Source organism: Colobus angolensis, unplaced genomic scaffold (assembly GCF_000951035.1).
Source record: "Colobus angolensis palliatus isolate OR3802 unplaced genomic scaffold, Cang.pa_1.0 Scaffold3, whole genome shotgun sequence".
In the NCBI taxonomy this organism is placed as follows: domain Eukaryota; kingdom Metazoa; phylum Chordata; class Mammalia; order Primates; family Cercopithecidae; genus Colobus; species Colobus angolensis.
Genome location: NW_012116265.1, coordinates 18,337,868 through 18,359,776, shown reverse-complemented (window position 1 = coordinate 18,359,776; position 21,909 = coordinate 18,337,868). Strand labels below are relative to the sequence as shown.

The 21,909-nt window shown below is 48.4% G+C and overlaps 1 protein-coding gene and 1 long non-coding RNA gene across 2 annotated transcripts in view; one reads left to right on the top strand and one right to left on the bottom strand.

Moving 5' to 3' along the window:
- Positions 1–10,588: 10,588 nt before the first annotated feature.
- Positions 10,589–15,275, bottom strand: LOC105517132. The gene is made up of 3 exons (XR_001002620.1): positions 13,450–15,275; positions 12,031–12,171; positions 10,589–10,776 (listed from the first exon to the last, which is right to left on the bottom strand). It is a non-coding gene; the product is annotated as an uncharacterized LOC105517132 (long non-coding RNA).
- The window catches only part of FLVCR2 (feline leukemia virus subgroup C cellular receptor family, member 2), a 69,003-nt gene continuing 61,336 nt past the window's right edge, over positions 14,243–21,909 (top strand). Inside the window, exon 1 of the mRNA XM_011949529.1 lies at positions 14,243–15,263. Coding sequence (XP_011804919.1) covers positions 14,616–15,263 — 648 coding nt within the window. The 5' untranslated portion in view covers positions 14,243–14,615. The remainder of the gene's footprint in view (positions 15,264–21,909) is intronic.

Genomic DNA, 21,909 nt, shown 5'->3' with positions numbered 1-21,909 from the left:
TTCTGCTAGGGAGTAACCAAGGGGGGAAGAGGAAAGCAGACCCAGCACCTGCCCTCATGAAGCCTACAGTCTACCAGGGGAAACAAACACCAAAGAACGAATTATTCTATTTTTGTTTTTTAATTTATTGTAACAGAGTCTCACTCCGTCACCAGGCTGAAGTGCAGTGGTGCCATCTTGGCTTACTGCAACCTCTGTCTCTTGGGTTAAAGCAATTCTCCTGCCTCAGCCTCCCGAGTAGCTGGGATTACAGACGCGCACCATCATGTTCGGCTAATTGTTGTATTTTTAGTAAAGACAGGGTTTCACTGTTTTAGCCAGGTTGGTCTTGAACTCCTGACCTCAAGTGATCCACCCGCCTTTGCCTCCCAAAGTGCTGGGATTACAGGTGTGAACCACTGCGCCCTGTGTAATTATTCTAATTAAGTAATGACAATTGTGGTAAGTGCCATGAAAAAGAAGCATCAGGAGCGCATACACCCAGAGCACCTGACCGATTTCAGGAAGAAAGTGACATTTCAACTGAACCTGGCGGAGGAGTAGAGTGAAGCAGATGAGGAAGGCGGGGAAGAGCATTCCAGGCAGAGGGAAAAGCATGTGCCCGGGGTGGCCTGCATGAAGCACGGAGGTTCTATCTCCTGGCCTGAGGAGCCTAGTGAGGTCCCCAAGTAACTAGAAAGATGGTCCTACCTCTTCTTAACGTCACCACCTCCAAAAGTTCTGGTGCTGTGTCCTACTTCACAGAGGGATCACCCATTTTTCACAGCTGGTCACACTGCAATTGTCTGGCACAGCCCTACCCACCTACTTGCCAGCACCCCCAGGCCTTTCCTCCAGCCTTTGCCAGGAAATCACAGCAGCCTCCTAACTGCCTCCTTGTCTACTCCACACAGCAGCCAGAGAGATTCCTTTCTAGCGCAAGTCCACCACATCACTCCTCTGCTTAAAACTCCTTCAGGGCTTCTGGATTCACTCAGTGTTCACATCCTCACCAGAGCCCACAGGACCCTACAAGATCTGACCCCCACTTACCTGTCTGACCCTCCTCCAACCAGCCCCTGGCTCTGTCTCTCCACTCCAACCACACTGGCCTCCCCCTCCCTGCTGTGTCTGGCCACACCAAGCACATTCCTACCTCAGAGCCTTTGCACGTGCCGTTCCCTGTGCCTGGGACCCTCTTGCCCCAGATAGCCATTTCCTCCCTTCTGCTCAAATGTTTCTTCCCTAACCACCGTCTCACTCTTCATTGTGCTACCTTACATGGTATTATGACACTGTTTTTCCATAGACTGTCTTCTCCACAGGATTATAAACTTCAAGAGGTTCAGGGCCTTGCCAAATTTCATCATTATATCCCCTGTGCTTAGAGCAGCACTTTCACATAGGGCTCAACAATATGTTTTTATTAACATTTATGTATGGCCGGGCGCGGTGGCTCAAGCCTGTAATCCCAGCACTTTGGGAGGCCAAGACGTGCGGATCACGAGGTCAGGAGATCGAGACCATCCTGGCTAACACAGTGAAACCCCGTCTCTACTAAAAAATACAAAAAACTAGCCGGGCGAGGTGGCGGGCGCCTGTAGTCCCAGCTACTCGGGAGGCTGAGGCAGGAGAATGGCGTGAACCCGGGAGGCGGAGCTTGCAGTGAGCTGAGATCCCGCCACTGCACTCCAGCCTGGGTGGCAGAGCGAGAGACTCCGTCTCAAAAAAAAAAAAAAAGAAAAAATTTATGTGTTTATTTTTGAGACACGGTCTTGCTCTTTTGCTTAGGCTGGAGTGCAGTGGTGTGATCATGGCTCACTGCAGCCTCGACTTTCCAGGCTCAAGTGATCCTCCTATCTCAGGCTCCCAAGTAGCCAGGACCACAGGCACATGCCACCATGCCTGGCTAATAAACAACCTGTTGAGTGGATCAATTAATGAATGGGTGTCACCATCCCCAGTACCACCCCACCCCCATCACTGCCTCCTCCTCATCCCTCACTAACTTTAGCAAAGGGGACAGAGGGAATGCATGATGTCAAGACCCCATACTTCTTTCTGGTGCCCCCAAACTTTCCCAACACACTGGTCAGGAGCAGATCTTCCTTCCTTTTTTCCCTTCCCTCCCTCCCTCCCTCTCTTCCTTCCCTCCTTCCTTCCTTCCTTCCTTCCTTCCTTCCTTCCTTCCTTCCTTCTTTCCTTCTTTCCTTCCTTTCTCTCTCTCTTTCTCTTTCTTCCTTCCCTCCTTCCTTCTGCCTATCTTTTTCCTGCAGCAGGGAGCAGGCTTTTAATAGCCATGGAGATGGTGGGAACATGCCAGCTTCCAAAGGATGTGAGTGTCTGGGACACACAAGGAAACACCTGGCTTGGTACTGGGACCCAGGCACAGAGGTGACAGAGTCCCGGCTTGTGTGCTACCAAGACTGTGGAGAGATGGAAACAGGTTATGTGAGTACTTTTGTGTGTGTTGTGGTTATCTGATTCACAGGCAGAGCTGAGCCATACCAACAGATGAAATCAGGTAACACACAGCCGTTGCCATCGCGTGAGCCCAGTGGCTGTTTTCTGTCTGAGGTTATACCCACTCCTCCAGCTCAGCATCACCACCCACAGGCTACCACCACTGCTTCTGCTGCATCCATAAACTATCTGTACTGTTCTTTACTCAGCTTTTAAAATGGACTCATTTTTATGACTTGAATACCTGCATTTTAAAAGGAAACTAGGAGCTAAGGAAGACCGACAGGTGTGACAAGCAGGACAAACCTGGCCCCCAACAAAGGGCTGCATGCAGAGGTCGAAGGCAGAGGCCTGAAGGGAGAGGAAGGCAGGAGCCACCCTCTGGGTGACGGAGTCCAGGTCCCAAAGGGCTGAGCAGAGGGAAGGAGGAAGGGGGAGTAGGTGAAGTCCTAGGACCCTGGGAATCTCATGAGACTTCCAGGCCTGGGGAGAGTGGGAGTGGAGAGTGGGGTGAGGGAGCTAATCGTGACGTGCTTTTGGTGCATGTGGGGTTCAGGTGAGGCGAGGATGTGACTGAGACAGAGGGCAGAGCCAGGGGAACCAGAGGAGGTGTGGGGGAACAAAAGTGGGATGCGGTTTAGGGAAGGAGTACTGAGGAGTTGAGTACAGCGAGAGCCACAGTGCAGAAGAGGGCCCTAAAGAGTGAAGCACTTTGGGAGGCCAAGGCGGGAAGATCCCTTGAGCCCAGGAGTTCAAGACCAGCCTGGGGAGCATAGTGACACCCCATCTCTACAAAAAATATTATAAAAATTAGCCTGGTGTGGTGACATGTGCCTGTCGTCCCAACTGCTTGGGATGCTGAGCGGGGAGGATTGCTTGAGCCTGAGAGGGCGAGGCTGCAGTGAGCCTGGATGACTAACTACCAGCCTGGGAGACAGAGCAAGATTCTGTCTCAACAAGAGAAAAAAAAAGAGTGAAGGGGAGCAGGGCTGGGGGCAGGCCCGTGACAAAGTGAAGACTCCGGTGGGTGAGGGTGTGGAGGAGGGACCGCACTGCGTGAGCCAGAAACAGGCTTGGAGGGAAAGGGAGTGAGGCAGGGAGTGGGTGCCGGTTGGGTTCCCACCACCCCAGGCAGGGCTGGCTGGGGACTGGACAGTGAGTACATTGGTCTCTGCTGGGCAGCATCTCTGTCACTCATATGCCACCTGAAGCCATCTGTGTATACACTCCTGCTCTCCAGCAAGGAGCATCAGTGCACCCAGGACTTCGGGGGTCAGAAAGACAGAAACATATTATACTATCCTACTGGGGAGATAGAGTTCCTGGGAGCCTTGGTAACTAAGAAGCATGTTAAGGAATGAAAAAAAAAAACTCAAGGAAGACCAGAAAGGTAAACTGTCATACAGAGATCTGTAAAAGCAAGAAATAACAGTGAAGACACAATGCTGGGTTTTGGGTTTTAGAGTAATCTGCAGAATCACATAGATTATTGTGCACAAGAAATTGAATGGACGCAGGAAGCCCTCGAAGGTGGTGGCGCTCCTGAGCCACTACTCTGGCCGACGGGATGGGCCTCATTCAGGTGGATGGGGCTTTATTCAGGTGGGCCTCATTCAGGTGGATGGGGCTTTATTCAGGTGGGCCTCATTCAGGTGGATGGGGCTTTATTCAGGTGGGCCTCATTCAGGTGGATAGGGCTTTATTCAGGTGGGCCTCATTCAGGTGGATGGGGCTTTATTCAGGTGGGCCTCATTCAGGTGGATAGGGCTTTATTCAGGTGGGCCTCATTCAGGTGGATGGGGCTTTATTCAGGTGGGCCTTATGGGGGCTTTATTCAGGTGGGCCTTATTCAGGTGGATGGGGCTTTCAGGCACTGAGAGGTTAGGGAGTTAGGTTTCTTGTTTCTAAAGGCACGTGGGGCAGAGGAAGGCATCACTGATTGTTTATCTGCCTGGTTAGCTGCCCCTCTCCTTCCGGGAACTGCCTCTCCTTCACTCCAGCACGGATCCCCCTGGTGAGCTGCCCTGTTTTTATGCGGCCTTTGCCTCCACGGTCATGGTTGATGAGGCTGGGAATGGGCAACTGGGAGTTTGTATTTAAGACACAAAGGGCATCTTCTCTTGGGCAGCTGAAGCTATCAGGAGGTGTAATGCCAGGGCTGCTGGCTGCCATGTTTTCTGACAAGCGGAGAAACTAGCCTTTAGGAAGAGAGAAAATGCAAGTTGGCCTGCAAGGAACGTCAGAGAAGCTGAGCATCCTGAACATGTTCCAGTGCTTGGTTCTCTCTGCTCTTCTGCTGCTTGACCGCCAACTCCTCTTGAGGTCTCTGAGAACCCCACCTCCCCTAGCCGCCGGTGGTCTTCACACACACTAGCTCTGAGCTTAGGCTGGTGAAAGTTGGGCGTTTGTCATTTGCAATCAACTCAGCAGTGAAAAAGAAAGGTTATTGAAAAAAAGAAAAACCTGGGGGTACAGTCAGCACTTTCGGTTTTCTCATCTGAGACACTAGAACACACTTTCAGGGACTACTTGGGGCCCAGGGAGGCTGATGGCCTCGCGGGGACTTCACACAACTACTGACTTAAGCTTAAAGGGAGCCCATAACTAGCTGGGTTTTATTTTGAAATTGTTTGTTTATTTCTAATTCTTCTGTTCACAGAATTCAGGGGAACCCGAGCCAAGTGTCCTGCCTGTAGCCTTGAGGAGGCACCATGCCAAGGAGTGAAAGATGAGGTGAGGAACTCAGGACACCTTACTTTCCATAGAATTTGATGATTGGATTTTCATGGGAATTCACACTCTGAATTGGAAGTAGGTTCTCTGGTCTCTTGCTCTTGCAGTGACAGAGGTCACTGTAGGGAAGGGGTGGAAGGAAGAATAAAGGAATGGGGAGAAAGAGAAGACCAGGAAGCGTGACTACACAGTCACTTGTCCTTGACAGCCTCGCTTCCCTCTGTGGAAGGTCTCAAGGTGGAAGCTGGGATTCTCCCTCCAGATGGCAGCTCCATCTGCCCAGCTGGTCGCATCTAAAACCCAGGCAGGGCATTCTCCTGACCCCTCCCTCTCCATCCTCCTGCAATTCCAGTTTAGTCCACCCCCATCTACCCCTGCCCACTTCTCTCCAGTGTGTTGCCATTGCCCTTATTCAGTTCACAAATTCCATTCTCACCTGAGTGACCATAGCAGCCTCCTAAGAGGTCCATCCCCACCCAGACTGGATTTGCCACAAGCCCAGCTGGAGCAGTCTCTCCAGGAGACAGATCTGACAGTGACCCTCATCTGCTTAAAACCTCCCAGTGGCTCCCCTTTGCTCCCAGGATAAAGTTAACAAACAAAAACAGAAAAGCCCTCAATAAGGCCCACGCAATCTGGCTGCTGCCTCTCTCCAACCACGTTGACTTTGCTTCTCACCCTCGCTCTGCTCCAGCCACACTGGCTTTGTGGCTTAAAAGGGCCCTGCTCCCTCCTGGTTCAGGGCCTTTGCACATTCTGTTCCTTCTTCCTGGAAAGCCCTTCCCTTCTCTTTCACCAAGTTGAGTGTCACTTTTATTTTATTTTTATTTTTTGAGATGGAGTCTCACTCTGTCACCCAGGCTGGAGTGCAGTGGCACGCTCTTGGCTCACTGCAACCTCTGCCTCCCAGGTTCAAGTGATCCTCCTGCTTCAGCCTCCCAAGTCGCTGGGGCTACAGGCACCTGTCACCATGTACAGCTAATTTTTTTTGTTATTTGTGGTAGTGACAGAGTTTCACCTTGTTGACCAGGCTGGTCACGAACTCCCAGCCTCAGGTGATCAACCCCCTTAGCCTCCCAAAGTCCTGGGATTATAAGCATGAGCCGTAATTCTAACTTTTTAAAAAATATATTGCTTAAGATCCCATTAATCTGTTCCATCTTTATAAATTCTTACAAATAGCCCTCACAGCACTTATAATTTTACTTATGTGTGTATGTAAGTGTTTGGCTGATGTTTCACCACTACTTTGTGGATTCTTGGAGGGCAAGAACCTCATCTTTGTTGAATTTGTTTCCTTTACACCCAGCACAGTGCCTGGCCTGCAGGAGATCAATGGTGGGTAAATGAATGACTCTGTTAAGACAATCCCCCGGGCCTGGGTTTTACACCCTGTACATCAAGGAGCTGGCTGAGATGACTTTGTGTGTCCTTTCTCTGACATTGCGGCTCCAGCATTGCATAACCCTGCCCAGCCAGCACCCCTCTGCTTTGTCATGCCATATGCCTTTAACTGTTGCGGTGGCAATCAACAAATCTTGCTGCTACCACCGTTTCTCTATTCCATTATGCAAAGGGGGCCTCACACCTCTGGGCTTTCTATAGATTATGCAAAAAGAAAAGCCATTTTAATGTCTCCTTCCTCTTTGACTCATGTTTTTTAGTTAGCTCTTTCTCATATTTATGGGGCAACTTTGTTTTTAGTTTTCTAATTATTAAGAAGCATGTAAAATATAGAACAGGTATGAAGAACACCACAGTGGTCACCCATGATCACACCCAAGGACATGCAGCTGAGGATACAAAAGGTGACCCACGTACAGGGACTTTGTCTTTAGAGGAGGACTGATACCATCTGAGACCTTTCCAGATGTACTCATGTACTTCCAGGGAACTGAAAAGTCTATTTCAAACCATGTGTCCCGGACAGAACCCAGCATCTACATGTCCAGCTAGGAGGCCTTTCTTCCAGACTCTCGTCTGAGAAAAATGGATCTTCTTCTTTGAATCCTCAGCAGCCCCTGAGCACATTCCCTTCTAGGACAGACTTGGAGACTCTGAGCTGGGAAGGCCCTGGAGGGGAAGAAATCTAGACTCCCCCATGGCACAGGAATGCCCTCCCAACTTTCCCACCCATGGGCTCTGAGCTGTGGCAGTGGGGTCCAAACACCACAGGGGACACATTCCAGAAAAGAGAAAGGAAGACACGATCAACCAAGGAGACACGAGCATCCAGAACAAGCTGGATATGTTTTTATTTCTTGTGAGGCCAACTAAGAGTAGGACTCATCTAGGAAATGCATCCAAAAAGTCAATGCAGTCAGGCCTTCATTTTCCTTCTGTTGGCCAGACGTGACACTAGAGGTTGGGATTTGAAGGTGAATAGGCCATCATTCCTAAGCTTGAGCAGCGCACACTGAGTGGTTAACTTGAAGAGGTAAACAAACATTTATGAAACTGTGTGACAGGAGCTACCACAAAGCTGCACATGCAGGGAAGGAAAGAAACCTCTGAATCACACTTCGGGCGTGGGGGAAGGCTTCCTGGAAGAGGGGACGCTTGCCCTGCATTGTGAAGCATGCTTGTGGGGAGCTGCAGGTGGCTCCACCTGTCTGGAGCAAAAGGTGGGGAGTGGACAGTGGTGGGAGATGTGGCCAGAAGGACATCACAAAGACCTTGTGCGCAGAGCTGAGGAGTGTGAGCCTTCCAAGGGTGCTTGCCTCTCGTGGCAGATTCCTGGTTTCCTCAGCCTTTACCTCTTACCCTCTCTAGGTTTCCTTCCTTGTTTTGGTGGCCTCTGGAGGGTTCAAGGCAGGGAGTGACCTGAAGAGAACTGGAAAACCCTGTGAGGCAACATCTGGCTGAACTGGAAGGAGCGAGAACAACAACGAGGCAGCCGTGGGATGGAAGTGAGAAGCCAGGAGAGGTTGCAGCAGGGTGGTGGCAGTAATAAAGGACAGGAGGGAAGACTGTAAGGAAAGAAGCATCTGTGACACTGAGAGTGAGTGAAGGGGGATCTGGGGAATCCTCAGTCTTCAGGCATGGCTCACTGGGAGCTTGTGGTGCGCTTCATCGACAGAGAGAACTCCAGAGAAGTAGACCTTGGCACAGGTCTTTGGATGATGGGACAGGAGTTGAGTTGTAAGTTGTAGGGATAAGACCCCACAGACTCTACAAGTATGAGAGACGTTAGGCACAAAAAGAAGGCCAGAGAATGGTCAAACAAGACTAGGGTGTGGGGAATAGGTCCTCTGACCATATACACAATTTCTCTGAGGTGACGCCCTAATGGACTTTGAAGTACATAGCTCGGCTGAAGAGGCATCCCTGAGGTTCCAGGGTTGAAGTCTTGGGTGTCCATCATAGTACCAACAGTATAAACTCTAGGACAAGTTGACCACACTTTGAGACATTGTCTATGGGCCCCAGTGAAGCAGCTGGAGCTCTGTTAAATTTGATTCCATTGTTTAATTTTAGGATTTTTTTTTAAGTTCAAAAAAATAGTTGGCCGGGCACTGTGGCTCACGCCTGTAATCCCAGCACTTTGGGAGGCTGAGGCAGGCTCCCAAAAGGTCAGGAGGTGGAGACCATCCTGGCTTATATGGTGAAACCCCGTCTCTACAACGAAATACAAAAAAATTACCCGGGCATGGTAGCACGCACCTGTAGTCCTGTAGTCTCAGTTACTGGGGAGGCTGAGGCAGGAGAATCGCTTGAACCTGGGAGGCGGAGGTTGCAATGAGCCGAGATCGCGCCACTGCACTCCAGCCTAGGCGACAGAGCAAGACTCCGTCTCAAAAAAAAAAAAAAAGAAAAAAAAATTAGTTATACATAGTTCAAACAATAACATAACCATGTATAAACAAATCAGTTGTCTATCCCCCTTTCCTGGGCTCTGAAGGCAACTATTTCCAACTCTTCTCAATTCTTTTGGTACTTACCACCATAGCTGTAAGTGCAATGGGTATATTGACACTTCCTGACTTTTTCCGTGATAGGCATTTACATGGCCTAGGCTTTTCAATATGGCAGACAAGTATCACACAATGGGAGTCTGGATTCCCTCCCCTCCGGGGTCTGCTCAGAGATTTTCCAAGTTTGTCCTTGAAGGGAAAGTGCTCCAGGGAATGCGCTTCTGCCAAAACCCCAGAGAAGAAGACCAGCTCTCCTTGTTTTCAGCTTTTGGTTTTTGTTTCCGCTTTTGATAGAGACAGGGCCTAGCTATGTTCCCCAGCCTGGTCTTGAACTCCTGAGCTCAAGCAATCCACCAGCCTCGGCATCCCAAAGGGATGGGATTACAGGTGTGAGCCACCGTGCCCGGCCCCATTCTCCTTGTTTGACTGTTTACCCCACCCTCATCTCAACCCTGCACAGGTGCCCACTTCCCACTCCCCTATCCTGCTAACAGAGTTATATCATAGCTTTGGATACATTGACTTCCAGTGTTCACTTTATTAGGATTGTGTTCATGCTATGCAAATCAAATCATTTAAGGTATATCAGTATATCATGATTAATTTTTCCTGTTCCTCCACAGTTTTGTTTACTCCACTGGAGTTAATAATGCTTCCTTTCCCCCATTTACTTAGTTATAATTATGGTACTTATCATTAGCCCAACCCCTAATCTTCCCCCAATTGTGTAAACTTCTCAATATTTTCAAACATGGTTCTTTCAGTGTGACCTTCTTGAAGAACTCTTTCTTGGAGTCTTCGAAGCAGCTTCAACCTGAGTATGCTGCTTTCTTCTTTTTTTTGGGGGGGGGGGACAAAGTCTCGCTCTTGTCCCCGGGGCTGGAGTGCAATGGTGCGATCTTGGCTCACTGCAACCTCTGCCTCCCAGGTTCAAGCGATTCTCCTGCCTCAGCCCATCGAGTAGCTGGGATTACAGGTGCCTGCCACCATGCCTGGCACATTTTTGTATTTTTAGTAGAGATGGGATTTCACCATGTTGGCCAGGCCCGTCTAGAACACCTGACCTCAGGTGTTCCACCTGCCTCGGCATCCCAAAGTGCTGGGACTACAGGTGTGAGCCACTGCACCTGGCCGAGTACGCTGCTTTCTATGCCTGGTAGATAGCTGTCTACCCAGGAGTTTCCTTTAGCTGGGTGATCCCCATTGCTTGCCTCTCATGGTGGATTCCTGGTTTCCTCAGCCTTAACATCTTATCCTCTCTAGGTTTCCTTCCTTGTTTTGGTGGAGCACATCCTTCAGCAGCTTCCTGAGAGAGAAGATAAGGCAGTATCATTTTTTGTTTCATTCTCTTCTCAAACCGATTTTTTGGTAGTTTGGATATAGCATTCTAGGTAAGAAATGGTTTTCCTTCAGAAGGCATTGTTCCACTGATTTCCAGTTTCCAGGCTTGAGGCAACCGTGTTGACATTTTGCACCTGGTTTTTTTTTCTTTTTTTAACTTTTTCTGCTTTTTAAAAATCTCTAAAATCCTATTGGATCTCCTCCTTGTCTCCAGTTTTGTAAAATTCCATGGTGATGTGCAGTACAACTCTATAGACTTGTATCGAGTGCGTGTGTTACATAGTTTATCTCACTAAACACTCCAAGATATACAAAGATATCCACAAGTCCGGAGACAGCTAGAAATCTGAGGGAAGTGTGGGAGATAAGGCAAACAGAATATTGATGAGCATGTAGTATTACACATACAAATTATGCATGTAAGACTTGTAAGGGCAACGTTTTCACAGATTCCAAGTGTTGGTATTTTTAAGAAAGAATAATGCAGGCTCCTAACCTGATTCATTCTGTTAGAATTTGGCCTTTCTGTGCACTCAACAAACTCCTTGCCTCTTACATCTATAGCTCTGTTTGGTTAGTAGTAAGCTATCAATAAGAGGGTGATGTTTTGACTCTGAATCCAGGAGTTGCTGATAGCCTCTAGTGGGCTGACTTAATTACCATTCTGCAGGAGGCCACACAAGCTTGAGTTCAATGCCTGAGGTTCGTTCCCTCAAGCTTCCTAAGGGGTCAGTTGGAATAGAGCCAGGAACCAGAAACCAGATCCCCCTTTCAGGAAGCAATCCCTAAAATGTATTTCTCCTTACCCTTCAAGGTATACCTATCTGTACTGATAGATAAAACATCATAAAGACAGATATGCTACATAGTAAGCTGCTCAATACATGTTTTTTCAATGGAAAGAATACGGAATGTTTCTCTCTATGTAGTATCTACTCAATAGAGCTGACCCCAACACCCCATCCCCCACATTAATAATCAGCCAAGAGTCATCCCTACCCTGGTGGCTCTCAGTGTATCATTATTATTATTGAAAACAGTTTATGCATATTAGCTTGTTTAATTCTCATAGCAATTCTATGAGGCAGATTTGTTTTGTTTTGTTTTTGAGACAGAGTCTCGCTCTTTCAGGCTGAAGTGCAGTGGTGCCATCTCGGCTCACTGCAACCTCTGCCTTCTAGGTTCAAGCGATTCTCCTGCCTCAGCCTCCCAAGTAGCTGAGATTACAGGCGTATGCCACCACGCCTGGTTAATTTTTGTGTTTTTAGTAGAGACAGGGTTTCACCATGTTGGCCAGGGTGGTCTTGAACTCCCGACCTCAAGTGATCCACCTCGGCATCCCAAAGTGCTGAGATTACAAGTGTGAGCCACCGTGCCTGACTGGAGGCAGGTATTTTTAATCCTTATTTGATAGATTCAGAAACTGAAGAAGAGAGAGGTCAAATGACTTGCTCAAGATCCCAAAGTTAAGAATGACAAAACAGAGCTTCAAGTCTAAGCAGACCCAACCCAGAGCTCACAACAGATCCAGCTCGTTCCACCACAAAAGCAATTCCCAATCTCACTTGAATCCCAGGTTAGACCCCTTCAAATCTCTCACCAAGCCGAAGGGCTGTCTCAGAAGAGCTCATGGGAAAGGCCACGTGGAAAGAGAACCTATTTTATTGCTGCTTGTTCTGATACTATTTTGCTATAGGACGCTGAGTAACACACCCGCCTCTCCAGGCCTCAGTTTCCTTATCTGTAAAATGAAGTTAAGAATATATTCTGAAGAGTTTCGGCAGAGGCCCATGATGACTGAGGGAAAAGAAGCAGTGAGAGGTCTCAGAAGGCCTTCTAAGAGAACAGAGTTCTGTGCTCCCTGGAAAATGATGGGAAACACAGGAGGAATAGTGACAACACAAGATGTTAAATTACTGTAGAAATTCTTAGATGAGTCTGAACTCCCTCTTCAAATATTCCATTATAATCCAAGACTCTATAGTTTCTACCAAAAAGTAGGTGCCTTCAAGCAGGGAGTGATTGTTCTCTCCTGGGAATCAGTTCTCTCCTGGGAATCAGGGAGTGATCTCTCCTGGGAATCAGTGGTTCTAACTTGGCTGCACGCTGGGATGACCAGCGGAGCTTAAGACATGCAGATGTTCAGGTCAGTGGAGCTTGAGACATGCAGATGTTCAGGTCCACCCTCGGAGATCTCTATCGGGGGTGTGGCCCGAACACTTGGAATATTAAGAGTTTCTTCATATGATTCTAATGTGCAGACAAAATGCAGAGCCACTTCCCAGAGCTTCAAGTTATTCATTTTCTGGTCTGAAGTTTAACAAAAAAAAAAAGGAAGCAGTGATGCCCAGTAGCCCTCAAAATTCAATGTGCAAATAAATGAATCTCCTGGGCGTCTTGTTAAAATGCACTTTCAATTCAGTGGGTCTAGGTTGGGCCTGGCATCCTTCTTGGTTCTTTTGTTGTTGTTGTTTTGTTTTTTAAGACCTTAACACTGGAGGGGATTCTGCCCTTCTAAAAAGCTCCCACAGGGTGCCCACACTGCTATCCACAGGCTGTGCCTGAATAGCTAGGCTACAGCTTGAATGATTACAGACTTGAATGAGAATTATGGCTCTTCTTACCAGCTGGGACCTTCAGGAAGAAGTTATTTCACTTCTTGGAGTCTCGGTTTTCTTATCTATAAAATGCAGGCCAGCAATAGCAACTTTATCACAGAATTCTTGTGACGCATAAATGAGATACTGCATTCAATTTGTTTAGCACTGTACAATAAATGTTAGCTTTTTGCTAGGATAGCCAGCACTCACGGAATGCTTACTACGTGGCAGGAATTTTCTAAGTGCGTTCATGTATTAACTCAAGTCTCAAAACACGGTGAGGTAGGTACTATTATTTCATCATTCCGATTTACAGATGAAGAAACTGAAGTGCAGAGAGGTGGAGTTCCTTAATCTACAGTGACACCTCGTTGTAGCTAAGCTGCTGTTTGAACTCAGGGAGAATTTGGGCTCCTTACCAGGATCCCTCGCCAAGAATAGGATCAGTGCAACAAGTAGAGGGTTTGCCCTTTGAAATGAGCTGGGACCGGCAGGTGGCAGACTAGGGCTGCTTGAGGTCAAAGACAGCTTCCAAGACCCGGAGCCAGCTCTGTGCTAAGTGTTCCATCACACAACCGCGGACAGTTTCTTCAGTTTCTTCAAACTCCCCTTTCCCTCCCCGCCACCCTAGGGTCTTCGCCCAGAATCCATCAGGAAATAATAGCCCCACATAACAGGTTCAAATGTAACCTCCCCAAGGCAAAACCACGTCCGCAGGGAAAGAAGTGAGTAAAGCGAGTTTTCTGCAACTCCCCTTTAACTCAGAAGTGCAACCAGCCCGGGAATCTACAAATCTCTCTTTAGTTCAGCAAGGGGCTGGAAGCCTAAGCCAAGAGGAAGAAAGCTGGGGAATCTCTCTTGAATTCCCCAGGACACTTAGGTGGCCCCAGGCTTTCGTGCACGTGCGCAGGGCATGCGGACAGGCACCCGGGACGCTCTATTTTGTGAATTACCTCGGAAAGGCGGATATTCTTGCAGGGTCCACCGACAGCGGGTGGCAAATGAATTTGAGGGACAGTGCAAGGGGTGGGGGTTAACCGGGCGGTTTCCATGGCGCCCGGGGCGTGGGGGAGGAATGCATCCCGCAAGCTGTGGCGAAACAACTGCGCTGCCCGGCTCGAGAAGGCAAGAGACACCGGGTGGGGGGTGGAGTTGGGGGGGTGGAGGAAACCAGCCAGGACGGGGGCGGGGCGGTCACGTGTGCCCAAAGGGGCGAGGCCCCAAGCTGGCCCCGAAGAGGACTCTGCCGGCGAAGTGGCTGCGCAAGGAGAGAACTTCTCCTGCACAAGGAACGCCTTGTAGGGAGACCCAAGGCAGGAGCGGTCCGGAGCCGGCTGCAGCGTGTGCGGCTGGCCTTGGGACAACGATTGCCGCGGGTGGGAACAGACAGCCCCAAGCAAAACTGGGAGCAGGAGCTTGGGGGTGAGCACAGGAAGCCCCACTTGAGGCTTTTACGCAGCCTCGAGTCTCTGTTTCTTCTGGAATAGGCAAGTGCCCTTTCAACTCTAAGAGACCAGCGGAAGCCACTATCCCTTAAGACTGCCGGAGTCCTCACCACTTCTCCAGGATTCCAGAGACTGTGGTCATGGTGAATGAAGGTCCCAACCAGGAAGAGCGCGATGACACCCCTGCGCCGGAGTCCGCACTACAAGCGGACCCCAGCGTCTCGATCCATCCCAGCGTCTCCATCAACCCCAGCGTCTCTGTCCACCCCAGCAGTTCGGCCCACCCCAGTGCCTTAGCCCAACCCAGTGGCTTGGCTCACTCCAGTAGCTCGGGTCCTGACCTCAGCGTGATCAAGGTGAGCAGGCGCCGTTGGGCCGTGGTCCTGGTGTTTAGCTGCTACTCCATGTGCAACGCCTTTCAGTGGATCCAGTACGGCTCCATCAATAACATCTTCATGCACTTCTACGGTGTCAGTGCCTTTGCCATCGACTGGCTGTCCATGTGCTACATGCTGACCTACATCCCTCTTCTCCTGCCGGTGGCTTGGCTGCTGGAGAAGTTCGGCCTCCGTACCATTGCCCTCACCGGTTCGGCTCTCAACTGCCTGGGGGCCTGGGTGAAGCTGGGCAGCCTGAGGCCACACCTCTTTCCAGTCACTGTGGTGGGCCAGGTCATCTGCTCTGTGGCCCAGGTTTTCATCCTGGGCATGCCCTCCCGCATCGCTTCTGTCTGGTTTGGGGCTAATGAGGTTTCAACAGCCTGCTCGGTGGCTGTCTTCGGCAATCAGGTAGGTAGAAGAGTTTGTGAATGTTCCCAGGGGTGTGTGTTAGATTGCACCTAACTATTGGGTATGGTAGGCTGTAATTTGCTGATTGTCCAACAGAGTTTGTGACTCTGGGTGACAGTGACTGGGTGTGACAGGCAGTGATTGTGATGCTGTAAGAGAGGCGGGAAACAAAATCAGGAGGACCTGCTCTTCCACAGTTGCTCTTGCCCCAGCCGAAAGCATGCTTCTAGAACATACTATACCTTTGCTGTGTCATTCCTGAACCTGTGTCAGTCCACCAACTTAGACCTGTAACTTCAGGAATGCTCTTCTCTCTCTGGCAGCAGCCCCTGGGCATCAGACTATTCTGATGTCATCAGAACTTGGCAGTGTTTTCAGTTGGACCAAGCAGCTTTCCTAGAGTGCAGTATCTCCTCTACTGCATAGAATTGCAAAGCCATGACTGGTGGTGTTTGGCACTGTTTTTACCTTGTTTTATACACAGCCGAAGCCAGGACAGTGGGAACAGTGCTTTGTGCCAAACTCCTTGCCTGGGATTTGGAGCCAAGTCCAGCAGGATGGAGTAGAAATCTTGCTCTGAATTTCCAAGGCCTAGAAAGGGTAGTTCATGTCTTCATCTTTTTCTCTTTCCTTCTTATTGGAAGGAGAAGCTCAAATTCTTTGCATCTCAATGTGGTTATGATCCAGAAAGCTGGGCGGGTTGTAAACCTGAATGCCATCTCCAAACACTCAACGCAAATATTTATGGGAATATTTAAAGCGAACGCCCTTCAGCCAGACCACTGCCTCCCAGTCTCACATCTTTCCAAGCACGTACAGTCCTGGCTGTGTATTTAACAAAGGATTGGTAATCCTGTCTCACACGTCCCTGTGAAGAGACCACCAAACAGGCTTTGTATGAGCAATCAGGCTGTTTATTTCACCTGGGTGCAGGCGGGCTGAGTCTGTGGATTACCATTAGTTCTTATAGGTCTTGGGATAGGCAGTGGAGTTAGGAGCAATGTTTTGCGGACAGGGAGTGGATCTCACAAAGTACATTCTCAAGGGTAGGAAGAATTACAAAGAACCTTCTTAAGGGTGGGGGAGATTACAAAGTACATTGGTCAGTTAGGGTGGGGCAGAAACAAATTACAATGGTAGAATGTCATCAGTTAAGGCTATTTTCACTTTTGTGGATCTTCAGTTGCTTCAGACGATCTGGATGTATACATGCAGGTCACAGGGGATATGATGGCTTAGCTTGGGCTCAGAGGCCTGACATTCCTGTCTTCTTATATTAATAAGAAAAGCAAAACAAAATAGTGAAGTGTTGGAGCAGCGAAAAATATTGGGGGTGGTATGGAGAGATAATGGGTGATGTTTCTCAGGGCTGCTTCGAGTGGGATTAGGGGTGGCATGGGAACCTACAGTGGGAGAGATTCAACTGAAGAAAGGTTATGGGGTAAAGGGTGATATTGTAGGGTTGTTAGAAGAAACATTGGTTGTATAGAATGATTGGTGATGGCCTGGATATGGTTTTGTATGAATTGAGAAACTAAATGGAAGACACAAGGTCCAAATAAGAGAAGGAGAAAAACAGGTATTAAAGGACTAAGAATTGGGAAGACCTAGGACATCTAATTAGAGAATGTCCAAGAGGGTCCAAGGGGGGTTAGCATAATTACTTGTTTGTTTGGCGAGTTTTGGGGCTCTATTCAAGACAGAGTCCTCTTTAAGTTTGAGGCTGAGCTTGCTGAGGTGTGTTCTTAAAAGATCATTAGTGCGTTCTACCTTTCCTGAAGACTGAGACAGTAACAGGTATGAACGTTTCACTGAATACCAACAGCCTGAGAAACTGCTTGGGTGATTCGACTAGTAAAGGCCAGTCCATTATCAGACTGTATAGAGGTGGGAAGTCCAAACCTAGGAATTATGTCTGACAGAAGGGAATAAATGACTTCAGTGGCCTTCTCAGACCCTGTGGGAAAGGCCTCTACCCATCTAGTGAAAGTGTCTACCCAGACCAAGAGGGAGGCATTTTAGTTTCCTGACTCAGGGCATGTGAGTAAAGTCAATTTGCCAGTCCTGGGCAGGGGCAAATCCCCAAGCTTGATGTATAGGGAAGGGAGGGGGCCTGAACAATCTCTGAGGAGTAGTAGCATAGCAGATGGAACACTGAAAAGTGATTTCCTTGAGGATAGATTTCCACAATGGAAAGGAAATGAGAGGTTCTAAGAGGCGGGAATCTACATGGAAGAGGTTATGCAAATGACGATAGAATAGAATGGGCCTGTGAGACTGGAAGGAGATATTTTCCTTGGTCCAAGAACCATTTGCCTTGTATGGGAAGAGATGGATAGGTGGAAGTTTCAGTGTGAGAGTAGGTGGAGTGATCCCTGAGAAGGAGAAAAACTGGCTGTGCACGACAGAAGTTGGAATGCTAGCGCTTCTTTAACTACCTTATAAGCATAAGTGTTGCCGTGAGCCATGGGATCTGATGCCTTTTGGTGGCCCTTGCAGTGTATGACTCCATACACTGTCAGGGTGTCAGGGTCAGTCCAAGTGAAAGCGAAGAGAGGCTGGGATGAAGGGTGCAAAGGAATAGTAAAGGAAGCATATTTGAGATCCAGAACAGAATAATGGGTTATGGAGGGGTTGTGGAGGGAGGCAGTGAGGATAGGAGAGTATATGGCTTTCGCACCACAGAGTGGATAGCCCAGATAATTTGGTTGATAAGGCGCAGATCCTGAACAAACCTGTAAGGCTTGTCCAGTTTTTGGACAGGTAAAATGGGGGAATTTTAAGGAGAGTTTATGGACTTTAAAAGGCCATGCTGGTACAAGCGAGTGATAACAGGCTTTAATCCTTTTAAAGCATGCTGTGGGATGGGATACTGGCATTGAGCAGGGTAAAAGTGATTAGGTTTTAATGGGATAATAATGGGTGTGTGATCGGTTGCCAGGGAAAGAGTAGAGGTATCCCCCACTTGTGGGTTAAGGTGAAGGGATCCGAGAGGAGGACGCAAAGGAGGCTTTGAACGGGGGAAAAGGGTGGGAATGAGGTATGGCTATAGCCTAGGAATAGTCAGGGAAGCAGATAATTTAGTTAAAATGCCTTGACCTAATAAGGGAGCTGGGCAGGTGGGGATAACTAAAAAGGAGTGCATAGAAGAATGTTGTCCAAGTTGGCACCAGAGTTGGGGAGTTTTAAGAGGTTTAGAAGCCTGGCCGTCAATACCCACAATAGTTACGGACACAAAGGAAACAGGCCCTTGTAAAGAAGGTAATGTGGAGTTGGTAGGCTTGGTATTGATTAAGAAGGGGACGGACTTACCCTCCACTGTAAGAGTTACCTGAAGCTCAGTGTGATGGTCCAGGGGGCTTCTGAGGTGATTGGGCAGCGTCAGTCTTCAGCTGCTAAGCTGAGTAAATCTGGGAAGGAGTCGGCCAAAGAACATTGGGTTTGGGCTCCAGGGGCTTTAGGAGCAGCGGTGATGTGAGTCAGACAGTCCGACCTCCAGTGGGGGCCTGCACAGACAGGCCGTGGCTTAGGAGGAATCCAGGGCTGAGAGGATTCTGAGGCCCAGTGGCCAGACTTCTGGCATTTGAAGCAAGGTCCACGAGGATGTTTTGAAGGAGCCCCTGGGAGCTGTGGCTTGGATATTCTGAAGTTCTTATATGCTGGAGATGTGGTTGTGGGTTGTCTTACAGCGGAGGCAAGTAGCTGTAACTCAGAAATGCGTTGCTGTCTGGCTACCTCCTCTCTCTTATTGTACACCTTGAAGGCGAGGTTGATTAATTCCTGTTGTGGGGTTTGAGGGCCAGATTCCAATTTTTGAAGCTTTTTTCTAATGTCAGGAGCTGACTTGGTGATAAAATACATGTTAAGAATAAGGCGGCCTTCTGGCCCCTCTGAGTCGAGGGCAGTAAAGCGTCTAAGGGTTGCTGCTAAGCAGGCCATGAACGGGGCTGGGTTTTCGTCTTTACCTTGGGTAGTTTCTTTAAGTTTGTCATAATTAACAGCTTTGTAAGCTGCCTTTTTAAGCCCTTCAACTAGGCAGGAAACCATGTAATCTCGCCTAGCTATACCTGGGGAATCTGCCTGAAAGTTCCATTGGGGATCTTCTCGGGGAACTGCTCTAATGCCCTCCTGGAGGTCTGGCTCATGAAGCCAGCGGTTATCAGCGTGAGACTAGGCTAGAGAAAAAACTCTTTCCCGTTCATCTGGGGAGAGGGTAGCAGTGAGGATTACATTTAAGTCACTCCAGGTTAAATTGTAGGACAGAGTTAGATATCGGAATTCCTGTATATATTTAGCGGGGTCTGATGAGAAAGAGCCTAAATGCTGGCTGATTTGGGAAAGGTCTGATAGAGAAAAAGGCACATGTACCCTGACTATGCCTTTAGCTCCAGCCACCTCTTTAAGAGGAAATAGTTGGGCAGGTGGGGGAGGGCTAGTCGTGGAACGAAACTGTAAGCCAGACGGGGTGTGAGGAGAGGAGGTGATAGAAAGATTATAGGGTGGGGAAGCAGAGGCTGAGGAAGAACTGGGACCTGGCTCGGCCTGGCGAGGAGCAGCCTGGGGAGAAGGGGAGAGGTCAGATGAATCTGTAGAAAAGAAAGATTCAAAGAGCTTGGGGTGGAGTCTGAAGGAACAGACAGGAGAGAAAGAAGAAAGATTTGGGACAAGTCACATTATGAGCAGAGACTAGGGAGGGACCAATGTGTAAAAGAATGCCTGGACGTCAGGCACGTCAGACCATTTGTCCATTTTTTCGACAAAAATCATCCAGATCTTGTAGGATAGACAAATCGAAAGTGCCATTCTCTGGTCACTTGGAACTACCGTCGAGTTTGTATTGAGGCCAAGTGGTGTTGCAGAAGAAAATAAGGCGCTTAAGTTTTAGGTCAGATGTGAGTTGAAGAGGTTTTAAGTTCTTGAGTACACAGGCTAAGGGAGAAGAAGGAGGAATGGAGGGTGGAAGGTTGCCCATAGTGAAGGAGGCAAGCTTAAAGAGAAGGGGGTGGGAGCAGCCCTGGACTGCAATGTGGGTGAGCAGCCAAAGCAGGCATCCCCGCAATTGACTTGCTACCAAGGGAATGTGGGTGAATAACCAAGGCAGGCGTCCCTGCGGTGGTCAGACACCAATGAAGTGTGGGTGAATGATCAGGCAGGCATCCCCACAATGATTAAACACCAAGGGAAGGCTGTCTTCCCGAGTCCCTGACCGGTGCTGGAGTTTTGGGTCCTCAGATAAAATGTGTCTCCTTGGTCTCTACTAGAGAGGAAAAAGAACTAGAATTGGAAGGACGGGGAGATCGAAGGGTAGCCAGAGAGGCTGGAGAAGAGAGTGAAAAGACCACTTACCCGATTTGAAATTGGTGAGGTGCTCCTTGGGCTGGTTGGTCTGAGGACCCGAGGTTGTAGGTGGATCTCTTCACGGAGTGAGGGTGAGGACAGGGAACTGGTCTCCTGAAGGAGTCCCTCTGACCTGGGTCTTTGGCACCAAATGTTTCACGCGTCCGTGTGAAGAGACCACCAAACAGGCTTTGTGTGAGCAACAAGGCTGTTTATTTCACCAGGGTGCAGGGAAGCTGAGTCCGAAAAAGGAGCCAGCAAAGGGTGGTGGATTATCATTAGTTCTTATAGGATAGGCGGTGGAGTTAGGAGCAATGGTTTGCAGGCAGAGGGTGGATCTCACAAAGTACATTCTCAAGGGTGGGGAGAATTACAAAGAACCTTCTTAAGGGTGGTGGAGATTACAAAGTACATTGATCAGTTAGGGTGGGGCAGAAACAAATTACAATAGCGGAATGTTATCAGTTAAGGCTCTTTTCACTTTTGTGGATCTTCAGTTGCTTCAGGCGATCTGGATGTACACCTGCAGGTCACAGGGGATATGATGGTTTAACTTGGGCTCAGAGACCTGACAAATCCCAGTTCTTCTCATTGGACTGTTTTCTCCTATCTATTAATTTCATTTAGAAAATGTAACCTTTCATTTGGAAATTTTTCATTTCAAACAGAAACTTTACAAAACTTATCTAAAGGCAAATTTCCCTCTGTTCATCTTTACTACCAGGAAGGTAGTCACCTCACTTTGACCCTGACCACACAGATCACCATAACCCTTATACTCCGGTAGTTCTGACCTCTCTCTTCAAATGCTTCTTACATACTCCACAGGAGCACTACCTTCTGCTTGCATAAAATCCAACATTCTTCCTTTCGACAAGCATTTATCTAGCTTTTGCAAGACAGTGTGGTAGGGCTGCAAAGATAATCTTTACCTTCGAAGAGATACTATACCAGGTTTTAAAAAATTGTACCAGGAGCCAAGATTCAGATTATATTAAAAAGCAAACAAACACACAACAACTAAGCAGGTCATAGCATAGAGGATTTATTTTCAGTTCTCCTTGGGGTTTTTAGCATTTTCTTTACCTAATTGCTATGGGAAAGGGTGAAGAAGGTAGAGGAAGCTAATACCTGTTAAACACCTACTATTATGCAAGGTACTTTTTCATCCATTATTTAACTTAATCCTTTCAACAACTCTGTGAGGTAGGTGAAATTGTCCCCATTGTTGCAGGAGAGGGAACTGAGATCCAGATAAATCTTGCAACTTTATCCAGAGTCCTATAGCTACTGAGTAGTAAAAGAAATT